General features: G+C 45.1%; 1 protein-coding gene across 1 annotated transcript in view; it reads left to right on the top strand.

Annotated features, from left to right (window-relative positions):
• Nucleotides 1–24,559, top strand: part of LAMC1 (laminin subunit gamma 1) — a 64,971-nt gene that overhangs the window by 21,412 nt on the left and 19,000 nt on the right. The window contains exons 2-5 of the mRNA XM_027665299.1: nucleotides 19,377–19,681; nucleotides 21,562–21,692; nucleotides 23,102–23,268; nucleotides 24,316–24,504. Coding sequence (XP_027521100.1) covers nucleotides 19,377–19,681; nucleotides 21,562–21,692; nucleotides 23,102–23,268; nucleotides 24,316–24,504 — 792 coding nt within the window. The remainder of the gene's footprint in view (nucleotides 1–19,376; nucleotides 19,682–21,561; nucleotides 21,693–23,101; nucleotides 23,269–24,315; nucleotides 24,505–24,559) is intronic.

Raw genomic sequence — 24,559 nt, forward strand, 5'->3', positions numbered from 1 at the left:
TGTATGACTGGTGGGTACTTCTCTTGTATGACTGGTGGGTACTTCTCTTGTCACCAGACATTTTAATTGCTGCAGATTCATTGAACCCCTTCAGGCAGAATTAGGGCTGTGTGCTGCCTGTCCTGTGGTATTGGTACAGAGCAGGATGGTTTTCTGCTCCTACTTTGTGCAGGTGGAGGAAAATGATCTCAATCTTTTAGCCCTTCAACATTTTTTGAAAATATACTTATTTTAGAGAAGTCAGCTCTCCTGCATACAACACTTCTGGGTATTATTTTTTCCCTCTGGCTTTCAGTTTCCTTAAAAGGGTTTCTGATCTCTTAGTGACTTCCCTAAAGAAAATTCTCAGTGGTGGATGCTTGGGTGTCACTTTTGGTCATTGAGAGGTCTTCATTTGACAGTCTTGATGTCCATATTAGTGTGATTGATCTCCAAAGTCTCCTGCCTGCTTTGACCTAGGTGCCACTGACTATCATGAGAGGTCAGTCACGTATATTCTGAATTTATTTGTCAAAAGCCTGGATCTGAATCCCATTCTGCTTCTGTTCATGGAAGAAGTGAGTTTGGAAGGGACCTTAGGACCTCTAGTCCAGACTCCTGCTTGGAGCAGGATTGATGTTGAATTCAGACCGGGTTACCTAGGTCTAGTTTGGAAAACTTCCAAGTCCTCTTCATGATGTTTCTTGATGCAGTGACACAGTTCCTCGCTGCTTTGGTGCTGATATCGAGGATGTCCTCCTGTGCCTGTTGGGATTTGCACGATTTCTTGCTCATGACAATCGTAGTTTTCCAGGTAGCAATGACAAAGCAGACTGCTGAGCCCCTGCTTGTTAACCATCGATTATAAGATGACTTTTCAGAATTGGCTGTCTTGGGTCCTTACATCCATTTAACATGGAGATACTGCTTTAAAAAAACACTAAGTGACTGGAAAGAAGAAAAAGGAGAAGCTGAATTGGTGAACTCTGCTGGGTCACTCATTTCTGTGGCTAACAACTTTGCAACTTCTTATTCAGTGGTCATACAAAGCATGTGCTGGGCGGGATCAAGGGATGGCTTGTTGCCCCTGCTTGTCCCCTTGGTGGCATGTGCTTGCATTGGAGTTATGTGGACTTGATGCTTCTTTTCCTGTAGACTTTCTTGTTAATTTATATTTTCTGCAGAACTTTGTACTCTCTTTTAAGGAGCTGAGCTTTGGGAATCATAGAATCATAGAAGCAACTGGGTTGGAAAAGACCTCTGAGATCATCAAGTCCAACCCTTGCTCCAATCCCACCGTGGTTCCCAGACCATGGCACTGATGCTACTGGTCCACATCCAGTCTCACCTTAAACACCTCCAGGGATGGTGACTCCACCCCCTCCCTGGGCAGCCCATTCCAATGGCTGAGCACTCTCTCTGGAAAATATTTCTTCCCAATATCCAGCCCAAACCTCCCCTGGCACAGCTGAAGACCCAGCCCTCTCGTCCTACTGCTGGTTGCTGGGGAGGAGAGCCCGACCCCCACCTGGCTACAACTGTGGGGAGTTGTAGAGAGTGAGGTCTCCCCTGAGCCTCTTCTCCAAGCTGAACAGCTGCAGCTCCCTGAGCCTCTCCTCACAGCACTTGTGCTTGAGAAGCACCTAAGGAGAGGAACGCTTCTCGTTTCTTAAACCGTGGCTTTGTAATCTCATCAGTTTGGTGTTTGCTCCTTGAAAGAAAGTGTGCATGAAGGTGAGGGTGATGCAGACAGCAGCTCTCCACTCCACATCGTTGAAGCCTGGCTCAAAGAGCTCATCTGAGCTGGAAAGGAGGGCCAGGACAGCCAGGAGGGACAGATGGTGCCTATTTCTGAATTTGCAGTGTTTTCTCCTCTGCCCCCGCCCTCTGCAGACACATGGGATGATTTATTTTATTAATTCCAGAGACTTCTGTAAACAGAATGTGTAAATACATATAAACATCTGCCTGAGCTGCTCTAGTTTGCATGTCTGGAAGCAGTGGTTTACCAAACTTGCTCCCAGCCTCTGGGCAGGAGGAGGAGGAGTGGGAGAGGAAGTTCAGGTGTGGATCACTTCTTATCTTCACTGGAGTCCAGCTCCTCTGGAGCAGCACCCTGAGCTTGCTACACGGGGCGGGGTGCCCTTGGCCATTTCAGCTGGGCTAGGAGGCTTAAAGCCCATCTGCCTTTTTGGAGCTTGGAACAAAATGAGCTGTTTTGTTGGGGCGGGAATGCACCTTGGTCACAGTTTCATCTGCCATCTTACATCTCTAGGACGGATCACCATGTGCTAGTCTCCCTTTCCAGGGCACCATCCTTGTTTTTACTGATACTTTATTTATAGCTGGTGATGCTGAGCTCACGAAGGGCTGATGTCATCAGTTAAGTGGGTTTCTGCCACTCGACACTGGAAGTGTTGGGAGGAACCCCACCATGTTGGGTCGCTTTGATAACCGTCTAGTTGGAGGTTTGACTTGGTAAAGCAAGTAACACGAAAGCATTTTTCTGCTCTTCATTGCTGAGCTTCAGGTGGCAGATTTTACCAGGTGCCAGGGAGGGCACTAACTGCTTCTCCTAACAGGGTTTGGGTGGATTTATCCATTCTGGGGCAGCAGCAGCATCTCCTCAAACCAAGGGCAAGCTGTGAGTATAGGAGCTTAGCCATGAGGTGGTTGAGCTAATAATAAATGCTTCAAGCTCTGAAGTTATTTTTCCAGTGGTCTTAAGGCCTTATAAATGAAAGATAAAAAAAGCTCTGTCCCTAATCTGCATCTGCAGCCAAGAGGATATTTTGGTGATCAGCAAGTTTTCTAGGGGAGAGAGAGGGAAGAGGCTCATGATTGACTTGGAGTGGGTATAAGGTATAGGGCAGATTGGTGCAGTGATGCTCTTAAACTCATCCCTTTTCAGTGAAAGAAAAAAAAGTTGTCTAAGGTGTGTTTTGGGACTAAAAAAAATTACAAGAGCGCTTGGTACAGCATGGGGTAGGCTTAGAAAGCTTTTGCACTCCAGGATTTGCTTGTGGTGAGGAGGGGAAAATAAGTGCAGTCACTCTTCATCAGAGGTTAGAAATAGGTTTCTCAAGAACCTCTGCTGGCATCTGTGGTTTTCAATCTCTGTAGAAAGTGAAGAGGTAATATATTCAATGACACAGCTGCTGAAGTTACTGCTAATGAAGTTGGTTATGTGGTTTCTGAGGAACACAAAAGGCTGCAGCAAGGTCAGGTTATTCAGTAGCACCTGAGCAGATAAAACACTCCATGGATGTGTTTTGTGTGGCATGCTGGAAGAAAAATGTTGGAGCTATTAATTTCTGTTGATGAGAACTGAATTAACTCTGGGAGAAATACCATGCAGTATTTGGTGTATCTCCACTGGCAGGTAGGATTAACAGTATCAAAGCTCTCATTTTAGTACATTCCAAGTGAGAATGGGAATGTCCAGTGTCTCCTGTGACTGCTTCACAAGCCTTGTATGAAATCTGTAACTCTGGAGACCTCTCTGCTGGTTGGAATGGGTGATTGAATTGAAGAAGGTTTTTTCGAGAAGGGAAGGGGCTGACAAACATGGTTTAAATTTAGAGAAGTTGAAGAAAGGGAGGAAAAATTAGAGAGGTGGGAAGACCTGAGATGGAAAAGTTGGTGTAGGAAGTGGCATCCACCACTGTAGGATGTTTTTGGGAATACCACAGTGAGGCTGGATATCATTGCAGCCCTACTGTTGGGATTATTGGGTTCAGTAGCATTTAGCAGGAGCACCTGGTGCAGAATTCATTGTGAATACTCATTCATTGTGAACTGCTGGAAATCATTTAAACTCTGATGACTTTATGCTGAAGATCAGTTAAAGCTCTTTGGATTGATTTTTTTTTTGAGAGATTATGTGCCTGTACAGTCTCAAAACTCCTTTCTACCTTTTTCTGAAATTGGAATGGAGTGGATGGTAACCCACTGAAAGGAGCAAAACATCTTAAAACACTGAAGAGCTCCAAGTATTAATCCAACATCACAACACTTAATTTACTGCTGGTTGATGCCCTAATAATTGTTACAGTTCCTGAATGGATACAAAGATCTTCCACTGATGTGTTTTTGGGGGAGAGGAGAAAGGACAACACCACTACCCCCTACAAACACGTATCCTCAAAGCAGTTGCCGAGAGGGCAAGGGCAGAAATTTCTCTTGGCTGTCTTGCCACTCATCTCAGGAATGTGTGAGCCTGGAGCACACTCTGGATACAGCTCTGGCTGTTTTCCTGTCCCTGATTCATAGCCTGAAACAGTTGCAGCTCCCTGTGTGGCTGGGAAGGACCTGCAAGAGGAAAAGGGAAGAAGCAAGTGCTTCTTGTGTGCAGGAGAGGGATGGCATGTGTCCTTCATGCTGACATCTGTTTCGTTCAGTCTCCAAATTTGAAGCACAAGTGATTTGTCTGCACTTGGCAGCTGCCCTGTGAAATGCTCTCATGATGGGTCCTGGACCCCTGTGTGGGAGCTCTGGACCTTGTGCTCAGTGAGGTGGGGTGGGCCGTGGACGTGGAGCTCCTCTGTGTGGGTGTCTCACACATGGGAGCGGAGGAGCTGGGTTTGCTCTACGTGCTGTTCCGCAACTCGCGGCCCGGTGGGGCTTCTGTGATGAGGAGGAGAGGCTTCCCGCTGCAGCTGCAAGTTTTAGGGATAAACAGGAGGAAAAACAAAAGTATTAGTACAGTTTGTGCTGGGTCGGGCTGTCCAGACTGCCAGTGATCAAAAGGGAGCAGATGTGGTGTGTCTGGGTGGACTTGGCAGCCATCGTCCTGGAGCACAGCCCTTCCCTGGCCTTGCATGCTCAGCTGGATGCAGGACATTGTGCTTCTGCCTTTAAACCACGCTGTAAACCTGAATTGCATTAATTTCTTCTTAATTTCTTAATGCTTTCCCTTTGGGAGAACTGGTGGTGGCTTGTCTGAGCAGACCGAAGGTTAAACCAGCTCCTTGCCTACAAGTTCGTTACCAAGCTTTCATTGTTTTGTACTTTCCTTTTACATAGGTTTGGAGGTATTTCCCCCCCCCCATGATGTTTTGTTTGAGTACACTTTTAAGATCTGTGGTTAGTGGTGGGTATTAGGCTTGAGAGATTATCCGCGGAGCTGTTGGAGCACTTCATTGTTAGACTCGGAAGTGGGAACTGGGTGAATTAGTTGCTTTTAAAGGGATTTAAGAGCAGTGTGGGAAAAGGGAGAGCTGTGAGTTTTCTGTGTGCTGGCGCTCAGCATCCACCCAGGCCTGGAGAACAAACTCAAAGATCTCATAAGCAGGACTTGCTGTTACTTCATTTTTTTTTTTTTTTAAGTTTAATGGTCATTTAAACACTATATGGGGACTATCCTGTACAAATGGACTTGGCACAACTCCATGTTGGTTTGCTATAGAGATACAAATATTTAGGGAAACTTTGCTTAGCACATACATGACTAAATCCCCCTTTTTCAGCTGTAAAAATATCTGTGTTAGGGGGGCCTTGAAAGCTCAATATTTGGAGGGAAGGAGTTGAATCTTGAGAAGACTTGACTAAAAAAAAGATTACTTTCTGAATTGCAGTGTAATATACTACTTCAACCAGACAGCACAATGGTTTTCCTCTGCACCTCCATGCTCACAGATTTGCCCACTGAAGTTCATCTTATTTCCAAAGCTTATTGGTATGTCCATGAAAAGGCTGGGAACAGCCTGGCTTTGTTTTCCCATGAGCTGTGGGAAACTGAGCTGGGGGAACATAGGTTACTCTTCAACCAGCGAGTCTGGGGGAGGATATGCTCATGTTAGGCAATGTGGTTTAAATTTGCAAGCTATTACTATCTGGTCACTTGGTTAATGAAGCGGTGAATAATTTGTGTCCTTAATGTTCCTCGGAGGTTGAAATGCCCTTAAGAAGCCAATCTGTCCAACTGCCCTGGCTTTCTGCAGCAAGAATAAAAAGTAAGCAGATCTGATTACCTGACCAGCTCAGTAGTACCTGAGGAAATGAAGCAGTATGTGATCAGCATAGTGACTGTTTCTCTATCAGTGACCTTTACATGAGTAAAAAGTACTTTGTATTCAAATTTTTAGCTGCACTCTCTCCAACTTTCATATTTTGTGGTTTTTTAATTTTTTTTTTTTTTTTTTTTAAATTTGTGGATTTTTTTTTCTCCCTGCTCACATTTACTCACCTTCAGTACTTAGGGATTAGATAAAAGATGACTGCAAGGAGGAAGGAAATTACACTCTTGCAGCTGAAGTGAGAGGTAGGAGGCTAAGCATGAATGCCTCCTAAAACTCCCTGAAGATCTCTTCCCAGGTCTCATCCAAAGTAAACTCTGCTTACTCCAGCAGTATTTTACCAGAGTGATACTGCCTTGTGAAGGATAGGGCAAGCTGCTCACTCACCCTCAGCAAAATCACCTATTCCAGGAAAATCCTCCCCGCTAAACTGCCAACACTATCAACTTCTTATTGAGGGTTGTACCTCATTTCCACCATCATCATCACTGTCCTTCAGAAATGGGGATTTCTTTAAACACTTCTTAAAAGAAATGTAAATTGCTAGGTTTTAATGGACTGAAAATTAGCTTTTTCCTCCTATCCTTAGCTTGACAAAAAGTAATTAAGATAAAATAACTTCTTGCAGAAGTATCCCAGCATGATCTGGAAGTGATTACATTATTGCTGGTATTGATTTAAGGCTTCTTATCATCTCTGTGAAATCTAGTGTATCTAATGGACCGACCCATTGCTTCTTTTTTTTTTTTTTTATAGCAGGGCCTTTCTTTTAATTGGCTTGTATAGGCTTGAAATTAAACTATACTGTGTATACTTGAACTTCTTTTTATGTGTTAAGAAAACTCAGCAGCTGTCTGAGTTAACATGCTGGTAGTGGAAATGTTGAATGAGCTTAATAATTACTTTTTTTTCCTGACTTTTAAAAGGAAATAGAATATATATATTTTTAAAAAGTTGTGGGTGGTTTTTTTTTTTTCAAAAAAGTAAGATTTCTGTTGTAATGAAAATAATCTACAGCAAAATATAGGGTCATCAGGCCTTGGTGAAAGGAAGTCTGAGTGTATGTGCTACTTGTCCATGTGTTTGAAGCAATTCAAGTGTTATTCTTTTTTTGGGAGTAGAGCCATTGACTTAATCTCCTCTCCAAATCTTTGGAGGAGTGAGACATCCAAGGAGGTTATCACTGTCCATTTACTCATCCAGAGGGAGGTTGTTACATCTGATATTGCTGCATAACTTTGTATGTTCAAGCTTTTTTCCTGAGAGTGCCCTGAGAGGCTCATGGAATTTTTTGCAGTGACTCAGGAAGGCATGGCTGTTCATTGACTCTTTGCAAACAAGAGGCAGTTGTGTTTCTCTTGCTGGAATGCATTGCCCTATGGAATTAACACTCACCTAAGAATCTGGTCTGTGCCCTGTCATGTCCTACATAGCTTCTGAACCCTTTGCTCTTCTGCTTGGATGGGTAAAAGGAAGAAGCTCTCCACAATAATGACAGTTCTTGTTAATGCTATGGGAAATGAGGGATCTGGGATTAAAATATGCAACTTCATCTCCCACAGCTTTTGGCTTCTGCAGTCGGATGTGACTCCGTGTTGTGGAGTTGAGCAGATGCAAGGCTTCCCTTCTAAGGCTCAGCCAAGAGGCTGGCACGTAGGAAGCCATATGTTATTAATTCCCCTGCTCCCAGGGCTCCTTCTGACCCACCCCTCATTTTTTAGCATTACCAGAAATTGTGTGTCACTTTGGGGGAAGTGGCTGCAAATGCCTCGCTTTACCCACGCGGATCTTGGCAGCCCTTAGTTGTCCTTCTGTGTGTGTCCATCTGCTTGTGTTTAAGACCAGCAACAAAGTCTTTTAATCTCTAGCAACTCCTATTTTCAATCTAAAACCACTATAGAGCAAGGGGTTTTTTTGTTTTGTTTTGTTTTTTACTTTAGTGTGAAATTCTGTAAGGAGAAGTTTGAGAGTAGAAGGCAGTGTTGATGTTGAACAAGAGTCCTTCCCCCACTGCTCCAACGCATTTGCAGCATTTTCTTAACATGGACAGATCCTGGGTTTGACTCATTCCCTCCTTTCAGGGGCTCATGTGACTGCTGAATCTCCTTTGGTAAAACATTTTGCCTCTTAATTTTATGTCATTGAAGTAGAGACCCAGCATGATTTGCATTGTGCCAGAAGACAGCTCTCTACCGTGGCTGATATGTGCTGCTATTGAGGGTTTAAAATTAGGGGTTTATCTTGCCTATGAATGGCCCTATTAATTGCTTTTAGGATAAGGACTGATATTCCTTTGGTATGAGAAGTTTACTGGGAAGTGGTAACCTTTTAAAAATAATTATCTTACCAGGCCATCAAGGAAACAAACCTCTAGAATTTGTACCATTTGGTATCTCCTGGATTTTGCTCCATTTCTATTGCACTGTTGTACAAATCTTTTTTTGAAGTGATATTGTGAAGATTAACGTTTGGGCTTGTGTGGAGGCGGCTTCATGTGGCCTCTGAATGAGGTACCTGTCTAGGCAACAGAGTCATGGAATGCCGTGACAGTCTGAGCCAGAATACAAGAATTTAGTGAAAACAAAGCCTTGAGAGTGTTGTATTGTTTGAGATTTCACAAAGAAAGTGGCTTTACAGATGGGCTGAAGGGGCTGTTTCTTCTCCTTTCCCCCCAAAAAACACTATCAAAAGTGTCAAGATACAAACTAAGGACTCTGAAGGCATGGGAAAGACTAATTGTCTCAGCCTTGTGTTGTGGGCTGCCACCAATGGGCAACAAATTACTTGAAGTTTTAATGTGTGGTAGTTTATATTATTGATTGAGTTATGAGAGTTATTATCTAACTTGAAAAAAAAAAGTACTTTTTTTTCCTTCAACTAGGGATTCAGCATTTTAAAAAGAATGTCACTGCCTTAGCAGTACTAATCAGAAAATGAATATTTAAGTTTCACTCCTGAGAAAAATACCTTCTTTCTTGTAGAGTTCGTTTTGGATTTGCAGCAGTGCAGTGTGCCTGAAGAAGATCTCACCGTTTGGTGTTCAGTGCAGATGATTAAACTCACCTTTTGTGCAGTCACCCTCTTTTTAGGCAGTGCTGAGGAAATCCTGAGCTGTCCTGCTGCTGAAGAACCTGTGTGACCGGGGAGGATGTGGTGTGATCTAACAGGTCATGGCATGTGCCTCCCAGCACGGCACTTGGGGGCGGGAGGTTTGTCTCCCCATGTGCAAGATGCTTCTTGGGCTTTTGCTGGGAGGCTCTGAGCCATCTGTGAATGCAATGTATGTATTTGTGCAGCTTCCACCAGGCTGCTCAGCCTGTTCTTCAGCACAACCGCCTCACTGCTCTGCTGCTAACAAGGTGAATGAATCGCACGTCTGGAATCACCAGGGTTCCGTTGCGCTCCTGCCGCTGGGAACCAGGCGCTGACGTTTACCTTTGTCCCACGCGGTATGGCCTGTGTTTCAAGACCAGTACATAAACTCAACAAATTAGAAATTCCTGTGGAAGGTCTTTTAAATGCATTAATATTAAATTTTTTGTATCTGCTGGGGCTGTTGTAGGAAAACGTGTTTTGCAGGAAACTCATTTGATGTCACACTGTCTCAGCAGTATCCCAGGTGGTGTTTGGTCCCACTGAAGTGGGGCAGCGACTCTGTTGGTACCTTCTTGGCAGTCCTTCCTTTACAAAGGAAGCACAGTAATGCTGTCTCAGTCTAGACATCTCCCTCATATACAAAATTGTGTGGAAAAGCTGTGCATGTACCTATTTTTTTGCGTTTTTGCAGTTTCTCTGTTCCTGATGGGTAGCATTCCTGGGTGGAAGGAGTTATGATCTGCAGGTAACTTTCCAAATGTAGGCTTGGTGTGGATACACTGAGGTGTTTCGGACCCTGATGTGAAGCAGATTTGGCTCTGTTCTAACCTGTCAATTAAACCAAGAGCTTCAGATTTTGCAGCTGGAAGTATTGAGAAGACTAGAATTAGTATTACATTTGAAGGGTCAGTGGGGAGCATCCAGTTTCATTTTCTTTGTTCGTGGCGTTCCAGAATAATCTTAGGGAGTTGCTTCTGTTGCTTCATGCTAAGCCATGCTACCTTCTTGAGTACATGTAGCTTTCTGCTGAACTCTTTTCTTAGAAATAGTCACTGCATGTAGTAGTGCTTTGCCCTTCATGTGTGTCCAGACAGGACGTGTGGATGAACATGAACTCACACGACTGTGTGTTTAATACACCTTTGTGACTTCCATGAGCGTTGGCAGTTTGTGTAGATTATTCTCCACAGGCAGAGTTCAAGGCACATGCTGGCTGGAGTGCAGTTCCTTCTCTGCTTCAGTAAAAATTTGGAAGAGCTTTGCTTTTGACTTTCCAAAACATATTTGAAACATAACTCAGTGGCAAGCTTTGTTTTGGAAATGGCCTCTCTCCAGCAATGGTTTTGTTGAGTGCTGTTTATCCCAATTCCTTCCCCGGCTTAATAGACTGAGAAAGTAAAACTGTTATGTGGGTGGGTGGTTGAAAGTGGGCCGTATGGATATTGCTGCAATTTGTGTTTCATAAATAGTAGTAGCTTGTGCTAAGCCTGTAATTGACTGAAAATGCATTAAGAGATAGTACGAGGGTTTGTCAACTGCTGCTTAAAATCCATCGCTGGAGCCTCTTGGGAGGAGGGGGAGATGGGGAGATGGGGAGAAGGGAGACGTGCAAACTGTGCAGCATTAAACGCTGTGATTCAACTGTGCTCCAAGTTAGTTTTCTTAAATGTTTACTGAAGAAGGCAAAACTTAAATACTCAAGAATAGAAAGCTGTCAAGTCTGCAGTGGGCCAGGCAACAGTATTATTCCCAGATAGCAGTGGTGTTAATTATGGCCTGTGTCTGAAAAAAATCTGGGACTGGTGAGTGGGAGATGGAAGAGCTGGAGGGAGATTAGGCCATCAAAATTCCAGAGCAGTTAGTGTTTTGTGCAGGGAACATTTCTGGCCTCTCCATGGCTGTACAGCCAGCAGTGTTGGAGCTGGTCTGGAAGGCCGTCTTGCTCCCAGAGCTGCTGAACTTGCTGCTGCTCAGGGCACTGATTGTATATAGACCTGTCACTTAATTTGTCCTTAATTAGGCTCAACAATTCGAGCTGTGTGTTTTTGATATGTAATTCAGATAGGAGCAAAGCCAGGTGTTGGAGCTCTTGCAGGGTACGAGCGCATGGGGGGGTGAGTGGGGAAAGTGCTGCCTTTCAACAGGGGAAAAGGCTTCAGAATGTTATTTAATAGAAATTAGTGGCTGATGGAACCATGGGACTGGGTCGAGTGACAATGTTCCCGTGGGAGCTGGTGTACCCCCCTCTGGGAGTGCTGGGCTGGAGCGAGGAGCATCTGACCCACACACACAGACACCATCCAGGGTAACTTCCATGCTGCCTTTGACCAGGACGTTTTTGACTCCGGTCAGTTGGGTTTGCTGAACTTGTTAAACTGAAATCTTGCCTATGCTTTGACTTCAAGTGTGCTGGGTAAAAGTGTGCGTGCTAAGAGCAAGGGGAGGGCATCAACCTGCTGGAGGGTGAGGCTCCTGGGAGGGCATGCAGAAGGAAAACAGACCTCAGGAAAACCTGTTAACATTCCTGCACTAACAACATTCACAAAATGCTTTTTGTTTGATTTTTTTTTTTTTTATCCTCCCCTTCTCAAGTCAGTAAAATCCTAGTTGTCCTTTAAAGAAACAGTTTTGTAATTCTCACCAGATTATCTGATATTAAATTTACTTTCAGGGTACAGCACTACAGTCCAATAAACTCATTTTCTTTTTACAAGAAGTCATATGTTTGCCAATTAGACAGATACTATGTTTAAAGAAGCTGCAGCTTATTTCTTGTTTAACTATTTAAACTTTTGGAGTTTGAAAGTAATTTTTAGTCTCATTTTCCCAGTCATTCTTCAGTCCCCACATCACCTCTGAAAAGGTACAGTTGGAAGTGAACATCAGGAACAGTCCCTCCTACTGTCAATTTAAAATTTCTGAGGGTAAATGATCCAAATGGGATTCACTGTTGAAGTTGAATACTATGAGAATGACTGGAAGGTGGGTGAGATTTGTTGCTTTCTTGTGATTCGTGTGGATATGTGGTCTTACACAGAAAACGTTCATGAGGGATGCCTTTCAGTGTTGCCAAGGTTGGGAAATGTCTAATTTGATGGAAAGCTTTTTGGTGAATCTCCTTTGGCCTCCAGCTGCCACCAGCTCTGATCTTCTAGGGGCTCTGTGGTGGTGGTTGCTTGCTTCAGTTTTTACTGGATGATAGTTGTATCTCCAACATGAGGAAAACTCTTGGGAAAAGGTAATCTTGCTTGGACACCAAGGTCCTGCAGTGATTTGGAACCCTTTTAAAGGGTTGTTATTACTGTTGATGGTGTCATTATGGGCTGTTGGTGATGGAAGGATGATTTCTTGGTAATTGCTGCGCATTCCTCTGCTGAGAATAAAGGGCAAAAGACAACTTTTTTGTCTTTTCTGCGTAAGTAGACTATTTTGATCAATTTTTTTCTTTTTGTCTTTGCCTCTTGGGTAAAAGCCCTGTTTTAGGACAGTAAACCCCCACTTTCCTGTGCTCCTTCATTTGGGGGAGTGACCCGATATACAACTTCAGGTTCTTCGATACAAGGAGATGAATTTTCCAAGGATCTCAACCCACTGTAACCCCAATGCAGCTCATCTTGGTGCCGACAGTGGTGGCAGGAGGTAGCTTTGCAGTCCAGATATGTGAATGGAGCCCTCTCCAAAATGACCCGTGATGTCCTTGATCATCCAAGATCTGGCTGCGCTTGCCAAGTGTAAAGTGCCTTTTTAAAATGAGCTTTTATCGTTTGTGCTGAAAAAGGACTTTGAGGCTTCCTGTTCAGATAGGACTTGTGTGCTGGACATGGGATCTTTCCAGTCCCCAGTGAATAAACACAGCTGGCTGTTTTGGGAAACAGGCTTAACATCTTTGCATCAAAGCTGTACAAATAAGGCAGCAAGCTGTACCAAATTATTGGATAAGGTTTTCTGACTTTTACACTGTCTTAAAAGTGATCAAATGAAAAAACCCGCATTTTTTACAAGGCTGCCTTCAGCCCCTGCAGGGGGAAATAAACTTCTCCTCCTCCCCCCTTTGGAAACATGACTAAAACAAGCAGCCTTGATGAGTTATCAATGTTGGATTATCATGCAATAATTTACTGGGCAGCCTGTTGCTGTCCAGAGCCGCCCACGCGCAGGAGTCAATGGTGCCTTTGTTTGGGAGCGCTGGAAGAATGCATGATCTAATGGGGTGGTGGGAGTTCACCTTCGTTCCAGCACACTCAGGGCTGTGCTCATTCCCCCAGCGTCCCAAACACGTTTCCTTCCTCTGTCCCCAGCTTAGTACTTAAGGCTCCCAGAAAAAGCAATCCATGTTTATATCTCTGACAGGCTCTTTTAAAACCCAGGCACCCATCTGTGGAGGAGCTCCCCAAGCCAGAATCTTTGTTTTGGTGGAACATGGTTTAAGAGAAGACTGTTAAAATCCTTCAGGCCTTTCTTGTTCGTGCTTTGTGTGCATAAATCTTCAGGCTCTTCATGTGAGAACAAGAAAATAAACCTAAGGTTTATTATTACAAGTTTGTGTTCCTCTGAGGGCCACGACTTGGCACTTGAGAGCTGTCATCCATGCTCCTGTGTGGAGTTATTTCCCCAGTGGAGTTCATCAGAAAGTCAAAATCCTTCATTTTCTTTCTTTAGATGCTGGATATTCCATTTGCTTGTGCAATACCAGCACTCTCATCTTCCTCCTCCTCCACAAATTTTCTCAGAAAAGCTGGGGAGTAGTTGTAAAGGACATTTGCTCTAGAACTACAGAAATGTCCTGCTTTCAGTCATAAGTTTGGCTTTTTCATGCACATGTGATGCAAGCGACATAACTTCGTGCTTACGTGTCTTGCAGGTGTTGGGCTGTTGTTTAATGAAACTACTTTATTCCAAAATAGCAAGTTTCTTAGGGTGTTTCTCACTCTCCTTCACTCCTTATAAACTCTGTCCTGCTCTCGTTGCCCATCTGCATGCTGGAAATTCCTATCCTGTTCTGTGGAATGGGGTAACTCATTCACTTTAAAAATTCTTCTCTGTTCTGCAGCCCCTGTGATTCAGAAGGGAAGGCTCCAGGAGTGTTTCTAGCATGGAAAGCTGAGAACTTGGAATGGTTGGTTGACTCAAGAAGTGATCAGTCTTGAACGAGATCCTGTGAACTTGCTGGCCTCTGTCTACTGAGATCCAAGTTTCTATCCCTTGCAAGGAACATGCTGCTCGTGTGAAGGTTCTGGAATCTGTGCTACTCATAGCTCTTGGTGGTGGGAGATGCTGCCTCCTGCTATGGCCAGTGGCTCTTTATTTGTCAGAAAGGAACAGATGAGTGTCTTGAAGCATCAGTCTACTTACAGCTGTGTGGTGGGAGAGTTGGTGGTTCAGGAAGGGTAGAGTTGAGGCAGGAGTAAGAGCAAATGGCATGGGCATGTTTCAGTCTAGGAAAGGTGACATCTCCTCCTGGGAGTGACAGGGAAACAGGTCTGATGAGCAAAATGAGATGCCAATGGTGTTTGCCCTGTAACTGCAAAATGGAAATGAAATCCAGTCAAAAAGCAGTAAGTGGGCATTATTTGTTACTGGTTTCGTTTCAATTCTTTTAACCTTTGCTAAGACATGGGTTGTCAGCAGGTACCTGCATGAAAAAACTGCCCTGAAACAGGAGCTAACCAGAAGGAAACCATTTCATTATTGCTCAGTGGATTTTGCTGAAAACAAATCTGCAAAGGTTTGGTTTGTTGCCCAGTACAGTCTTCTCAAGTGGATTACTTTTTCCCTGGGCAGCAGAACTCAGTGGCTATATTTTCAAGCTCACTGCTGGGAGGATGCGTGGAGGGACTTCAGGGAATGCAGGAGAGGTAGCGTGGATTCTTCCCACATGCAGGGGTTTGAGTGGACCGACAGTGAAGGAGGCGAGTGTCGTCTGGGCTTATCTCACCCGGGCATCTGCTCACAATTCAACACTTGTAGGCATTGTGCCAGCTGGCAGGACAGTTTTCCTGATGTAAATTATCCATCGTTCTGAGGGGCCTGAATACAAGGAGACCTTTTGTGCGTAGGGACGAATTCCTAACTTGAGGGGAAAGGGAGGAATTTGTAAAGATCTAAATGGCATTTGCTTACATTTTTCTGGTCTATCTTTATGGTTTTCAGCATGGCGTGTTTCCTGGTGGACCTTGGGATACACAATTGGGCAATAATCCTGCTGAGGAAGGGCTGTAATTGCTGGTGGCAGCATCCGGTCAAGCCTGACAATGTGAGCAGGTTATTGTGGGAAGCATCCCCTGAATCAAACAACTCTGAATGTTTCCAAAGCCACTGCTGCTGCTGCCTCTCTAGACAGCTCTGTTGAATCCATAATTGCAATACTGTCTTGAAGGCTTATAGATGTACTTGCTTATTGTAGAGAAAGACATAAAAAGTTTTCTACATCAACCTGAATTGTCAGAATAGGCTGGTTATCTTGTCACCTTGTCACTTACTGGTGAGCAGCTTCATGCCTTGGAAAAGATGCAGTTTTAAAACACACAGCTCATGATTTTGAGCTCTGAACACTTTAAAGACAAGTCAGGTTGTGCTCGTGGTCACTGATTCTAGCATGTGGAGTTCTTCCTGCAAAACAGATCTGCCACTTCTCAGTACACAGAGGGAAATATTATCTGACATTTGACACTATCAGACACTTCTAAGTCAAACTGAGATCAAAATAATTACCAGCTTCTAGGAACAGAAGAACAATGACTTTTTGTCTTCTAAACAAAATGTTTAAATGTTTAAACATTTAAATGTTTAAAACTGCCTTTCACCTGGTTATTGCTGTCACCATTTTTCAGCGTAATAGCTGCATATGTTTATTCAGCTCTGCAAGACTTGAAAGCAACCTGGACTGCTTATCTTTGCTAGAAAAAGACTCTGGAACCTCGAAGAGCTGCCAGGCTGCTAAGCACAGATTTTGTGTTCAGTGTGAACAGTGGGGAAACACATTTATTTCCACAGTGTGTCAGGTGGTCTTGGGTAAACCCCATTGTCCCAGCAGTATTTACCCACGGTGAGCTGCTCCAGCCCAGCACACAGCCGCTGTCTGTGCATTAACTGCATTCCTCTGTAATGCCATTAACTGCACTTCCCAAGGAGTTACGTTCCCAGCTGCCATAAATGTCTTTTTCACCTAGGTTGCTCAGTCGGGGGGGGGGGGGGTGAACGTGTTTTCCTTGGCCTGTCGTGTAAAACTGGAGGTGAAAAAGGGAGGGTCCTTCACCGTTTAGCGCAAGGCGTTTCTGTGAAAAACATTTTCATGCTGCCCAGAGTGCAGTTGGCATGTGTTGTGCCTTTAACTGAGCTGGGATTTTTGCAAGGAGCTGTGGGAGACCTTGTCTGGGAACATGAATTGTAATCCAGTTATAGTGGAGCGGGGAAAAAAAGAGTTCTTTTCCGGGACATGCAGGCTGTGACCTGGCCTTTCGGCTAGAGCTGAAAGCCGTGTGTGAGTGAGAGCACGCGCCCGGCCCCCCTTCATTCCCAGGATTCTTTTGAAGCATTTCCTCCCCAAAACCATCTTGGTGAAGCCTAAACATGGGGGTTTTGCTTCACACCAGAGGAATGCAGTACTAGTGGAGGAAAACTAACCACTCCAAGTCAAAGGAGCAGGATATTCCTGACAATTCAGCTGACACAGCTTAATGGAGTGTTCTTCATTCTGTTGACTCTGGCTTATTTTTTTTTCCCCTCTTGACTCACGGAATGACTACTCTTGCCTGATGTCTTTGTTATTTTCACTTGTCGTGAAACTTGCCCTGAGAAATCCCACCAGAGCAGACTTTCAGCCTTATATTTTGCTTTATTTTAGCATGTGATCTCAAAGAAAACTTTCTCATGAAGCCGTTGACAGTTTTACTGTTGATAAAACCGTGATAGTAGGTCTGGTTTTTAGTTGCTGCCCATACAAGGTGTTGGGATAGACTGGCAAAGTTGCAGGTCAACACGTACCCCTGGGGGTTTCCTGCAGAAGAATGAGGAGGCATTTTTTTCTAGAGCTCCTTACCTTTACCTGGAAAAGATGGGGAGCAAATCCTGGATTTGTTTGGGATTTCTTTTTCATGGACCTGAAGAAGATATTTGTGCATGTCCAGCCTGTTGGCTTCTGTCAGTTTTAAGTTTCTGTGTCTGCACGTTCTTTGCCTCTGAAGCATATTTTACCTTCAGTGAGCAGCTCTCTTTTTGAGAAGAGACGATGTAGCAGGAGAAATGGGAGACCTGGGAGGAAGCACATGATACCTGCTTCTTGCCTTGCACTGAGATTCATGAGAAAAATACTCCCAAATCCCTGGAGCAGGATTAATCCCTTGCACTGGGCAGCAAAGGGAGGATATCGCCTAAGCTACGTTAGTGCTGAGTGTTGATCCTTTGGAGTTTTGAGCCTTTGTGGAAAGTGCCAGTTTGACGTTAATGCTGTGATTGCTTCTTGCTTGTCTTGTGTGTGTAAGAAGATCTCATTAAATAATCAACCCCAAACCAACAGTGAGCAAGTACTGAGCAAGAGCCACAGATTGTGGATGGTCTGGCTTCCAGTCTCGCGCTTAGGTCATTTGAAACCACACACATGATAAAAATAGGGAAGGGTGTTCTGTGGGAAGTATTGGGGGGTTTGTATCCATCTAACACCCTAGCTGTCCTGCGTGTCACACACAGAGAGTACTTATTGGTGGGTGACTGTAAACACAAGACTGGTCTTTTTCTATCCTTGGGGAGGTAGTTTTTCAGGTGCTGTATGTCTTGATTTTTACTTTATTTTTTTTCCTGGCACACTGATTTCTGGACCCTTTGCAGTGCTTCTCCTACTGCTTTGCTTCCTCGTGCCAGCCATGCTCTGGGTGTGACATGCCTGGTCCCAGTCTAAGCAGTGGGAGGCCTGTGAGGCAGCACTGGGGTGCACGACCTGGTTCCTTGCCGGCGGGCTGTGCGTGTGTGCTTGGAGGGACACGCTGTTCTCCTTGCCCGGTGCCGTCAGGTCTGCTCTCATGAACACTTCAGCAGGGGCAAAGCCTCATGTTAAAATTTAACATGGTGGAGTTCATTCATTTTACAAGTTGAGGTTAAATCCTTGTGACTCCTACAAGCTGAAAAAACCTGTTTCTCAATCAGCTGAAACTCTTCTAGTAGCTTTTTTTTTTTTTTTTTGAACCAGTGATGGCTTCAAGTTCTGCTTAGAGCAGTATTTTTCTTGGAAGTGGTCGGAGCATAAAAGAGCGTGGCAGGGACTAAACACCCGAGGTTTTATTCCAAACAAACCTCACGTTGTTTTAGCAAGCTTGCTACGTGCTCCAGGGTGTCCTGATCGTACAGTCTGTTTGCCGAGGTGGAGCAAGAACAGCTGGCACACAGCTGTAGGCCTCCTCCTGGGAATGTGCCCCTCCTCCAGCGGGAGTGGTAGAGGAAGGTGGCTGAAGTGTGCTCTGGCTCTTGTCTCCTAATGGGTTTTCTCAGGGCTGTGAGTCCCCTGGGCTGTTGGTTTATGTGCACAGGGGTAGATGCTCAAGTCACTGGAGAAGAATCCATGAGGGAGAACAATGTGTTGACTTCTACAAGCCTGTTAGGAGGTGAATAGAGGGCAGGGAGGTGCCTAGGAAACAGAGAATGTGGCAGGGTTGTAAATCATTGCACTCTGATCCCAAAATGTGTCTTGATGACTTGAAATATGCGGTCTGGGAAACTTAAACTTTGTTTTGGCTTTCCAGTGAGTAGAAGAGGTGTGTATTCAGTACTTCAGTGCTGGAAGAAAGGCTTTGTGAGTAATAGAATGAGTTTGAGATATTGTCTATTTTGGGAGGAAGCAGAGGTACAAGCTAGACTCTACAGTGTGACTTTTACCTCTCTGGTTAATACTGTTTCTTTCATACATGTATTTGGAAGAAATACCATCAAATGTCATCATTAACTTGGGGCCTGGCCTTAGATACCCACAAACTGTGGGTTTGATGAAGTCTGTCATCCGTTGGGGTAAGGACACTGCTGGGAGTGTCTGCAGGAGAGAACTGCACCTTGTGACGTGTGTGTTTGGTTGCACAGGAGTCCGTAGGTCTGTTTATTTCTCTGTTCAATCTGCCCTCAACTTCTGCCTTCTCTTCCTTCACCTTGTCTTTGTGGGGTGATTCAGCACTGGGCTGGAAGAGATACTCCTGGTGTTCTGGATAGCGCCAGGAGATGCTTCTCCAAAGAGAATTGCAGTGCAACTCTTTCCATTCTTTCCAAGTCTGAGTCTTTCTCACGCCCGTGTCCTTTCACCCGCAGGGAAGGCCTTTGACATCACATATGTGCGCCTGAAGTTCCACACGAGCCGGCCAGAGAGCTTTGCCATCTACAAGCGCACGCGGGAGGACGGCCCGTGGGTGCCCTACCAGTACTACAGTGGCTCCTGCGAGAGCACCTACCACAAAGTCAACCGCGGCTTCATCCGCACTGGGGAGGACGAGCAGCAGGCGCTCTGCACCGACGAGTTCAGCGACATCTCCCCCCTCACTGGGGGCAACGTGGCCTTCTCAACGCTAGAGGGGCGTCCCAGTGCCTACAACTTCGACAACAGCCCTGTGCTGCAGGTGTGTGAGCAGGGCTGAGGCGGGCGGGTGGGCTGAGCGGGCTGGTTTTATGTGTAGTCGTCGTGGATTGTGGCTTTGTGCCTGCTGGGCTGCACTTCAGCCCTTACTCCTAGTGAAAGGCCCTTGCACAGGTAGGTTGCGACAGACATTCCTAAGAGGCGCTTTTGAGCTCTCGACTCTATTGTTAGTAAGTTTATGGTACAGAAAGCAAAACTGGTGGCACTAAGGTTGATTTGTCACTAGGCATCATGGAAGTCTTCAGAGGATGGGTGCAAATCTCTACCTGCTAAGAAAGCAGCTGTGGACATTTGTTGTTTCAGATACAAGGACAGAGGAAGGTAAAGCCTCTGTTCAATTTATATTTGAGGTATCTTGTGTGTATACTTTGAGTAGAAAAAATTAAGAAATATGAGATTCTTCTAAACAAATAAAGCATTACAGGAATCCCTGACCTGTTCTCTTACATGTGTGTTGAAGCAGAGGAGCTTGTTTTTATCCACGGAATTTTTCTCTTACAAGTGGCTTGGCAAGAGAGGTTTGGCTGACTTTTTTGATTGTTCACAGTGGTGGTTGGGCAGTGGGTAGGAGCATACTGGAGCAGCAGTTTATCTGATTTACTTGCCACTTTCTGTATTCTTCTTGGTGACTTTCCCAACTTAAATTGTAACAAGGAGCTAAAGCTGTGGGATTTGCACCATTGGGGCTCCTTGTCTTCCTTTCAGCACTGTGTTTGCCACCACTTCCCTTTCCTCTTAGAGTAGCAGGAGCAGACTGAGATGTGAGCACCCAGCAGGCTTGGGGCTCCCCTGTCTGGTCCCTAGGCAGGAGAGCAGAATCTGGTGGGTCTTGTTTCTGCAAACAGAAATAAAGATTAATGGGAAAGGAAGAACTCCAGAAATGGAAAAGAACCAGTTTGGCCACCTCGTTCGTGCAGCCAACCCCTGCAGAAAACCATGTCTTATCGTTACGGTGAACGCAGAGATTTCAAGTTAGCAATGTGTATAATTTTCTGATAGACATCTCTATTTTAAGAGTAGAGACCTGACTGCCAGTTTCCTAAAGTTTGTGCAAACCTCTGGTATTGCTTTTCAGAACTGAAGTAAATGTGTCTTTTGTGCTTGGCATTTCCACCTGTGTATGCCAGTGTTTGTAACTCACCCAATCTTATCATAGTGGCTGAGCAGTGATGCAGCTGCAGCACAGTTGTACGTACAGTTGTGTTTTTCTTGTGTTCTTCTCTTATGGTGTTTGAAGGAAAATGGCATTACAAAGCTGTAATAAAACCAGGGAGGTGCCAGTGAGAGTCATGGGCTGAAGCTGATGTGAAATTTAGGGACAGGCTGTTTGCTGGCTGTTGCTGGAAGAGGGCAGGGCAATGTGTTGAAGATGCTGTGTAAATATTATGAAAAGCTCTTGTGTTGAGAGTCAGATCTGCCTGTCTGTTTGTCTTCCTCAGCCTTCCCCAGCCTCATTCATCTGTCTGTCTGTGACTTTCAGTCTGGTGCAGTATGTCTGCAGGAGCACTGCAGGCAGGCAGATACCTACAATTAGCAAGCTGGCATAATTGCCTGCACTGCACTTTTTGCTGAAGAGGTTGCCCACTGCTTCCCAGCTGAGAGCAGTCAGGATATGAAGAGGCATTGGAAAGGGTATCCAGAGAGGAGTGGGGTCCAGGAAACTCACCTGAACCAAGAGGATACTGTGTAAGGCCTCTGGGGCAGGGGCGTGTGACGCCCCGAGGTGCAGAGGTGGATAGGATGAGGAAGGAACGTGCTGATTGATAAATGGCTTTGTTAATAGAACTGCTAATGACACAGCACTGCTCTGCTCTCCAGAGGGAGGTTTGATGTTTTGTCTGATGAGATTTCTGTCTGCTCTAGGAATGGGTGACGGCTACAGATATTAGAGTGACCCTCAATCGTCTGAACACATTTGGAGATGAAGTTTTCAATGACCCAAAAGTTCTCAAGTCTTACTACTATGCAATTTCTGACTTTGCTGTGGGTGGTAGGTGAGTAGACAATAAAACTCTGTACTTATTTAAAGCTTTTGGTCAGGATTATTAGACTGCTTTAAAGATTTTGGTTATACTCACATGATACCATTAGGCTGTGGTCTTTATTGACTGTCCTAAACCAAAAATGCAGTAGAATGAATTTTGTGTAGCTTGCAGATACTGTGCATAAGCTTCTGTGGCTGTAATTTCAGGGCTGACAGAGACTGAATATTTTTTTTTCCTTGATTAGATGAAATATTAAGTGATTTGGGAGGGTGGAGATTGAAAATAGTAACAAAAATATAAAACAAAAGAAGAAATTTTTTCCTGCCCTGTGCTTTGTGTGATTTTTTTAATTGGTTTTAATTACTTTCTGCCTATATCTGTAGCTAGAAAAACAATAAGTAGAAAATCTCAGTGTCTCTGCCTCACAATTGTTTTGGGAACTATCTCCTGTGAAGATCTGGAGCACTGTATGACACAGCTGTGGTTGTCCATTCCTTTTGCCAAAGCCTACTGCAGAACGTTTAAACCTTAAGTAGTTGATGTTAAAATGTTTTAATAAATAGAGCTGAGACCAGTGCAGTGTTTGGACTGTTTGCAGAGACCAGTCCTGAGCCTGGGATTTGGCCACATGGGGATTTGTACTGGCTGTATCACCAGTCTTGGAGGTCCCTGGACTTCTATTAGTCACCCCTGTGCTATTTAATTTCTTACTGATACCACAGTACCCCACACCCAGCGAGCACACTGTGTTCTGGACTCTCACCAGGGAGAAGCTGTGCAAAATTTATTAACCTAAAGCCAACCAAATCTTTGCTTCTCCTACTCAGCTTACTCTGAAAACTGCAAAGGAATTGATTAACTTTCTCCCATTTCTAAATGCCTACCTGGAGTATGCTGCACCTCTTTGTTTTATAGGATGGTTTGGTTAGGAAGGGACCTTCAGAGACCATCCAGCCCCCATCATGGGCAGTGACACCTTTCACTAGCCCAGGTTGCTCCAAGTCCCGTCCAACCTGGCCTTGAACACTTCCAGGGATGGGGTAGCCAGAGTTCCTCTGGAAACCTCTGCCAGTGCCTCACCACCCTCATTGCAGAACATTCCTTCCTTATGTCCAATCTCAAACCACTGTCTTTGAGTTTAAAATTACTGCCCCTTGTCCCATCACTACAGGATCTAGTAAAAAGTCTCTTTCCATCTTGTAAACCCCCTTCAGATACTGGAAGGCCTCCATAAGATTTCCCTGGAGTCTCCTTGTCTTGAGGCTGAACAACAGCAGTTGGGTTCTCACTTTTGTTGTGACCACCTACCTTTGAATTTATCTCAGACCTTCAGATCCAGTCCCTGTTTTGGGGGTTGCTCTGTGAGTGACCTGGATCTGTAGAGTTTAAATACCTGTTCCTTGCCTCTTGTTGACCAGGTGCAAATGCAACGGGCACGCGAGTGAGTGCGTGAAGAATGAGCTTGGGAAGTTGGTCTGCAACTGCAAGCACAACACCTTTGGGGTCGACTGTGAAAAGTGCCTTCCTTTCTTCAACGACCGTCCATGGAGGAGAGCGACAGCAGAGAGTGCCAACGAGTGCCTGCGTACGTGTGGCCACCGTTCAGGGGACAGGCTGCAGGGGCTGTGTCCCCTGCCTCTGCTGGGGGACAGAGGCTGGCCCTGCATGGTTGGAGTTAACCTCAGTTGCAGTCAGTCAGTATTAATCACAGTTAATGGGACTGTTAGTCATTCCAGTCCTATCCTGTAGGAGCTTTCTGGTAGATCCCTAGGAAGGGGCATCTCCTTTCTGGAGAAGGATGGGAGCAACATTTAGGGAAGAGGTGTCCTGCAAAAATGTAGAGTCTTGTACTTTATAGGACTCACAGAAAAGAAATGTGTATTTGGTATGCTGGAGTATAACTGCCCTTACAAAAACTCCTCATTTAGCATCTGCTGACTTGCCTTTGTACTTGGGTTATTGGTTTTTACAGTTAATTGTTAACTGTTGGTTGTCAACTGTTTCATCCCATTTCGAGGTTGTTGCAGCAGTTCTGGACTGAAAATGCAGCTCTCTGTCATGGAACACCAGTTTGCTTGGGTTTGTGTCCCAGACCACAGCTCCTGGTAGTTTACTTTATGGGGAAACTATTTCAGACAGAAAAGCTTTCTTCCTGTCTGACCTCTGTGTGTCTTGATCGGTCCCAGCTGTCTGGTCAAGACCTTGGTCTTCCCCTCGACAGGCTGGTGAAACTGTGTTGTCCTGCTGCCTAGACAGATGAGATTTGCAGTCCAGGGGAGAAACTCTCCTTATGGCAATGGAGTAACCTCGTTGTTACCTTCTCATGCTCGTTTGGATGATGGAGATTGGTTTTGCTGTGTGGGAGGGCAGCATTTTGGCTGCAAATGGCAGCCTGATGTGCAAGGGAATAGAGTAGGAAGTGCTGGTTTTCTTCTGAATGTAGATGAGAACGGTCTCGAGTTTGTTTCATCCTTACAGCCTCATTCAACCACCACAAAAACTTGCTTCTCCCTTTTTGTTCTTATGATGCACAAACACCCCAGGGCTCAGGATGGTTAAAAGCTCCTCTGAGCTTTGCAGGGTTTTGTGCTGTCAGGGTTGGCTGGTCACTGATGGCACCTTGTCTTTGCAGCTTGTGACTGTAACGGGAGGTCCCAGGAGTGCTACTTCGACCCCGAGCTGTACCGCTCCACGGGCCATGGTGGCCACTGCCGGGGCTGCGCTGACAACACGGCCGGCCCGCACTGCGAGCGCTGCAGGGACAGCTTCTACCGCCGAGGCAGCGACCAGGGCTGCCAGCCCTGCAGCTGCAACCCCGTGGGTAAGCACTGCCTGCTGCAGGCTTCCAGGCACAAACCCCACCTCTGTTTTTGGCT

This window comes from Corapipo altera, unplaced genomic scaffold (assembly GCF_003945725.1).
Source record: "Corapipo altera isolate COAL_440 unplaced genomic scaffold, ASM394572v1 316, whole genome shotgun sequence".
NCBI lineage: Eukaryota > Metazoa > Chordata > Aves > Passeriformes > Pipridae > Corapipo > Corapipo altera.